Source organism: Neophocaena asiaeorientalis, unplaced genomic scaffold, assembly GCF_003031525.2.
Source record: "Neophocaena asiaeorientalis asiaeorientalis breed wild unplaced genomic scaffold, Neophocaena_asiaeorientalis_V1.1 scaffold476, whole genome shotgun sequence".
In the NCBI taxonomy this organism is placed as follows: Eukaryota; Metazoa; Chordata; class Mammalia; order Artiodactyla; family Phocoenidae; genus Neophocaena; species Neophocaena asiaeorientalis.
The window spans coordinates 1,259,896-1,266,285 of NW_020172178.1; the positions used below are offsets into that span (position 1 = coordinate 1,259,896).

General features: G+C 54.8%; 1 protein-coding gene across 1 annotated transcript; it reads left to right on the top strand.

Annotated features, from left to right (window-relative positions):
- Positions 1–240: 240 nt before the first annotated feature.
- LOC112408319 (serpin A3-8-like) lies at positions 241–3,894 on the top strand. The gene is made up of 3 exons (XM_024757925.1): positions 241–892; positions 2,451–2,677; positions 3,724–3,894. The coding sequence occupies exons 1-3, from the start codon at positions 241–243 to the stop codon at positions 3,892–3,894; spliced, it is 1,050 nt and encodes a 349-aa protein (XP_024613693.1).
- The last annotated feature ends 2,496 nt before the right edge of the window (positions 3,895–6,390 follow it).

Genomic DNA, 6,390 nt, shown 5'->3' on the forward strand with positions numbered 1-6,390 from the left:
TTTCCGTCTCTGGGCCCAGTTTCTCCATTGGGGAAATTGGTAACAATTACAAGACTTGCTTCAAAGAGTGAGAGGGAGCCAAAAGCCTCCTCATGTATGTTGGGAGCCCAGGAGGGTGCCTAGAACTGGGAGGTCACAAAGCAGCAGAGGCAGAGAGAACAGAGACCACGTGGGGACACTGGGTGGTGGTTGGGACATCATCGGACACACCGAGACTTAAAGGAGCTTTGCTTTTCAGAGATGAGGGCAGAGAGAATGTCCCCCCTCCTGGCTCCGGGGCTCCTGGTGGCTGGGCTCTGCTCCAGTGTCCACTGCCTCCCAGGGGGCGGGCTTGACCCGGAGGATGTGACCCCAGAGGACCAACACAAAGGGGCACCTGTGGATGACCACACATTCGTCTCCAGCAACACCGACTTCGCCTTCAGCCTCTACAAGCAGTTGGCTTTGAAGACCTCCAATGAGAACGTCATCTTCTCCCCCCTGAGCGTCTCCATGGCCTTGGCCTTCCTGTCCCTGGGGGCCCGAGGACCCACCCTGACGGAGACCTTGGAAGGCCTCAAGTTCAACCTCACAGAGACCCCTGAGACAGAAATCCACCAGGGCTTCCAGCACCTCGTGCAGACGCTCGGCCGACCCAGCGACCAGCTGCAGCTGAGCTTGGGCAACGCCGTGTTCGTCCAGGAGCAGCTGAAGCTTCTGGACAAGTTCAGGGAAGATGCCCGGGCGCTGTGTGCCTCCGAGGCCTTCTCCACCGACTTCTGGGATTCCGACACTGCCAAGAAGCTCATCAATGACTATGTGAGGAATAAAATGCAGGGGAAAATTGTGGAGCTGTTCAAAAATATTTCCCAGAGCACAGTGATGGTCCTGGTGAATTGCGTCTACTTTAAAGGTGGGTGCCCTGTTTAATTCAGAAGGAAACACACTTTTGGTTTTGTGTCTTCAGGGCTATTTCTGTCCAACCTCTGCCAACTGTGTCGTTCGGTAAAACATTATAGAGCAGGCTGCTCCTGGCTGAGGGGGGCTTGGGCTCCAAGGCTCTGCCTCGATCATAGGCTTTGTCTATTTCGGGGTTTTCTAAATCACAGCTGACTGTGCGGGACTTAAGTGCAGGGGAGCCACTAACCCTTTGTCTGAGCCAGAGGGAGACTTTTTATTCTGATTTAAACTTGCCCGGCTGCCAGAAGGAAGGAGTTTTCGTCTCAGCTCTCTCCGGGGTGGCCGGGAACTCCAGGTTCCTCCCTAATGAGATGCTCTCGGACACGCTCAGGAAGGCCTCAGCTGTGTACACCGTGGGCTGTGTCTGACGGGCTCCGTCTAAGGGGACTTAGTCTCTGGTGGTTGAGGTGAGGCTGGTGGCCGTCTTCACAGTGTGACAGCCTCTGAGCAGCCTGGTCAACACAAGGAACTTCAGTTGTGCTCTTTCATGACTATGAGGGTGGAATTGGCAAGGCCATCATCTGAGGGAAGAATCAGAGGACAGCAGCCAGCAAAGACTCTTTCCCAGATTCTAGCTGGCCCAGTGCCCAGTCCCATTGATAGAAACTCAAGATTGCAAACCTCAGCCTGAAAACTCATAAGGATCAGAGTGAAGGCAGATAGATTTCACACATAGAGCCAGCAGTGCAAATAGGGACACAGCATAGATAAAGACAGAAGGAATGATCGTTGAGTCAGGGGGTGGTCACGTGCCTAGGAGACAAGAGCTCTGGGGAGACAAGTTAGCCCTGTGCTGGGAGCTCCTGGCTGCAGCCATGGCCAGCCCTCCTGGGTCTGTGTTTTCCTCTGTAAATGAAGGCATAGAATCCAATTTCTCTAGAAAACTAATCCAGGCCTGTCCTGCTATGTTTATTCTTTCAGTCTCCTGTGCTTTCCTCTCCTACAACCCTGCCCTGGTCTAGGACTTTCTCCTCCCAGATCTCCCCACCAGGGGCACCCCAGCCAGCCCTGCATTCCCTCTGCTCCTGCCTCTAACTCTGGGGACACAGGCAGGGGTGGAAACAAAGCAGGAAGCGGGGGTGGATACACACTCCATGAAGCCCCAGGGCCCTAATCTCCCCAAGAAGCCCCCATCACTGAATGCTCCATCCTCCTGCGGGGAGACCTCAGCCCTCTCCTCTACTGACCCCGCAGTGCCCTCCTGGTACCCATGTGGCTCCTGCTTCAGCCTGGCTCACAAGGCTGCGGGACGCCCCAGCACAGTCTCCCAGAAGCTGTGGAATCCCTGTTGGAGGAGGGTGTTTCCCTTGCCCTACGGGCTTACAGGGAGAAGCAGGGCCAGATGTGGGCACCGCCCCAGCCCCAGCCCTTGTGCACTGCCTAGCACGTTAGATACCTGCCGACATGATGGATAATTAACGAATTAAGGAGAATTACCCCGAGGGGTCTAGAAACTGAGGAAAGGAGTCCTTATTCCAGGGAGAAAGCGGTAGCTGGAGTGGAAACCACAGAAGACCAAGCTGTGAGGTGGGAAAAGGCGGGCTCTGAGTCAAGCAGAAGTTCAAGTTTGTTTTCCTCATTTCCTAGACGGATAGATGAACTCAACTTGCCAAGGTTTTCCATCTCCAGCGACTGTAAGCTGAGAAACATACTTTCCCAACTGGGTATTAAGAAAGTCTTCGACCACGAGTCTGACCTGTCAGGAATCACAGAGGTCAACAAGCTGGGGGTTTCCGAGGTGAGTCTTTAAAACTTTGGACAATTCATCCTTCTTATAGGAGCTTGAATGGTGACAGGTAGATGTTTGGCTAATTCTGAATTTTCAAATTCATTGAATTTCCTATAACTCACTCATCCCCCCAGGACTCCCTAAGCCCAGGAGAGCTGGGTTACAATCGTGGTGGGGAGCTGTCCCCACTTTCCCTGAAATCTAATGTGACCCAGAAGTCTATCATTGGGAAAGATCTGAAATCAGCAGTGGACCCCATGCCAAGCTCTACTCTTCACTGCCTATACAGTCAAATACTTAAAATCTCGTACCCCTCAGTGTTTTCATCTGTAAATGAGGGTAAGAGTTCTTAGCCAGCATGCAGAGTCTAGCAGAGCAGGTAAGAGGTTATAGGTACTAACAACGGCTACGGGGCCATCGTGATGGAAATACACTAAGAGCACAACACAAGAATACCAGAGGCCCTGGTACCGCAATCCTAGAAGCAGAGAAGTCAGAGTGAATGGGGGAGGCTGGGCAGCCCTGCAGTCTCCCCTGCACCGCACCTGCCAAAGGACCTGGCAAAGGAGGTCCATGTGCCAAGGGGCCTGCGGGGTCCAGGGATGGGAAGCCACATCCTACACAAAGTAGCCGAGGGCTCAGGGACATTTCCACTGGGGCAGGAGAGGAGCAAAAGCAGTGCCCGCCCATCTGCTGCTTCGACATGGAGGGACTGTGGACAGCTGCCTGTAAGAAAAATATATTGCCTTGCCCCTCCCCCTACACTAGGGGGGCATCACAGTCTCTGGACTCAGACAGAGAGGGACCCAAATCAGGGAGCCCCTGCTCTTTGCCTCTCTGACCCTGGGCCCAGCACTCGCAGCCTCACTTTGCACATCTGTGCATCACGACTGCAAACCAGCTGAGAGTTTGTTGCGAGGACAAATTGAACGGGTTGACAGCACGGTGACAGACAGCATCAGGTGAATGAATGCCAGTCCCCTTAGTGGGGGTCAGGCAGCTGCTCACATCCTACTCCCCTGTGTCCAGTGGGTGATGCTCTGGGGTCCCCACAGGTGGTCCACCAGGCCATGCTTGATGTGGGCGAGGAAGGCACAGAAGGGGCTGCTGCCACTGGAATCAAGATGGTGACTTCAACCTTACAAGCGTTCATTGCTAGTTTTGGCAGGCCCTTTCTGATTTCCGTAATTCACAAAGATACTCAGAGCATCATCTTTTTGGGGTAAGTCACCAAACCCAGTCAAGCCTAGGCCTCCCCTCTGAGTGGCGGGTCCCCTCGCTAAGTAGCTAGTAGCCCTGGTCCCTGGGAGCAGCCTGGCCCCTGTGCACCGAGGAGCCCCCTGCCTGTTCCCACCTGCTCACCCTTGGGAAGGTGACAGTGACTCTGCTGGGGGCTCCACATGCACAGGGAGTCTGTGCCTTGGTCAGTAAGAGGCTCCGAGCCCTACGAAAGCAATAAGCCACCTTCCTTGGACTGGACTCTTTCCTGTGTGTCTCCACCCTTACCTGCGTGATCCCATGCCATGGGCAGCCTGGGCCCCGAGGCCAAGCCCCCTGACCTCCCACACTCGCTCAGCCCAAGCCAGACTCTGGGCCCCTCGGCCTCAGCCTCACCAGCCGACCCAGAAGCAGGCTTTGTGCCTGTGACCAAGCCCACTGGACCTCAGGCCCAGGGCTGGGAGGGGCCCCTGCTGCCTGATGCCCACTTCTGGGGGCTCTGGTCCCAGGTCCAGGTTCACTCCTCCCTCCCCAGGGCCCAGTGTGCCCTCGTGCTGACATTGCAGGGGCTCCAGAACCTGACCTCTTCTGGCACAGCCCCTGGACCCATCACTCCTGCAGCTGGGCTGGGCTTCCCCCCAGGATCTCCCCTGCTGCCCCCCAGCACCTCAACCTGGGAGACCAACTACTTCCAGGTTCCCAGCTGAGCTCCTCCAGCACCCGACGAGTTCCACATACTCCCCTGACAGAGGATCCCCCTCAGCAGCCAGAAGCGGGGTCCTGGGAGTGAAAGAGCAGCAAACACACAGCCCTTCATCCCCCTGATGTGACAGGGGGCTGTGTCATCTCTGAGGAGAAGAGCTCCAGGCAATAATGATGATGTCACCTACAACAGAAGGATTGAGATCTCTCTGCCAGGCAGCCTGCTCAGACCTCTACCTGGAATAACACATCTACTCCTTGAGATGATCACATGAGATACTTGCTGTTACTCATTCCGTTTTACCAATGAGGAAACTGAGCATCAGAGAGGTTCAGTCATTTCCCCCAGGACCACACAGCTAAAAATCATTGCAGGCAGGTTGTTATAGCAACCTGGTGAGTGTCAGAGGAGCACTCCAAACCACAAAGCCATTCTGCCCATAAAGATTTTCACAGCCATGGCCCTCACAGGCCTTAGGATATAATGGGCAAGATGGGTGATGAACAAAGGACTGGAGGCTGAGAGGAGAGGACCAAACTCAGTGGGAAGTCAGGGAAGGCTTCCTGGAGGAAGGGATTTCAATGCTGCCAGCCCAGGAAGTGTGGAAGGTTGTGGATGAACAGAGGAGAATGTTCGCAGTGGAAGAAAAAGTGAGGGGAACATTTTCAAGAAAGGGAAAGAAATTGAACAGGACTGGAACAGAAAGAAGAGGGGCTGTAGAGAGGATGGGGCCATGATGGAGCCACTGGAGCACTGTGGGCCTGGCAGCTCAGTAAGAAGTCTGGAAAGTTTCCATAGACCCCTGGGCAGCTTTAAAGGAATTTGAACAGAGGGTCTCTCTGAGCAGATTGGCATAGTAGAAAAATGCCTCCAGCTGCTGTGTAGAGAAGCAATTCAGGGCCAGGACAGGGATGCAGGCTGGACATTAAAGGGGATGTTGCAGGAAATGGGGCCAAAGTGGGTCCAGCTGGAGCAGAAGAGCAGGGATGAGTGGAAGGCTGGGAGGAGAACCGATGTTTCTGTGAGTGGATGTAGGGAGATGGCAGTAAAAGGGGGCATCTGGGTTTGGCTCCTGGGTGATGACAGAGCATCCCCCGAGGAAGGACCCCCCGCAGGAGGAGCAGGAAGGGGACACCTTTGGGTTCGGACCCCAGGTGCGTGGTTCCGTGGAATCAATGATAGACTCTGTGTGTGTGTGTGTGTACATGCATGAACATGTGTAAGAAGACAGGAAGTCACTGAAATGTTTCTCCTGAGTCCGATGGTTCCAGAGGCAGTACAAACATTCTGAGAGAGTCTTTTTGTGTGAATTAACTCCTCACCTGCTTGAACCCAGGTGCTCATGGCTGTTTGCCCCTTGGCTGGGCCTGCCTAGCATCGCCCTGGAGGAGGCTCAGGGCTGCATCCCTCCTGCCCTGGGTCCAGGTGTGCAAGGAGCTTGTGCTCAGCCCAGGGCTCATCCTCATCTGGGTCTGGATGCTACTGGAGAAAGGCTGAGCCCTCCTCTGAGGGGGCACCTGGGCTCCAGATCTTTGAGCCTCGGGCTTAGCGTCCCTCTTCTCCTTCCCATAGGACCAAAAGGTCACCTACCTGCTGGTCGCCTACTGTTGGACTTGATGGGCCTCCCGATACTGACCACCTGCAACGACTCCCTGATTCCTGTGTCATCCATTCCCTCCATCACTAACCAGAAAGGAATCCAGGGCTGAAAAGGCACCAACACAAGAAAAGACATGTCTTCAGTCTCTGTCATTCCGCCAACATCTAAAGCCCTCCACGTGCAGGCACTGGGCTGGCGCTG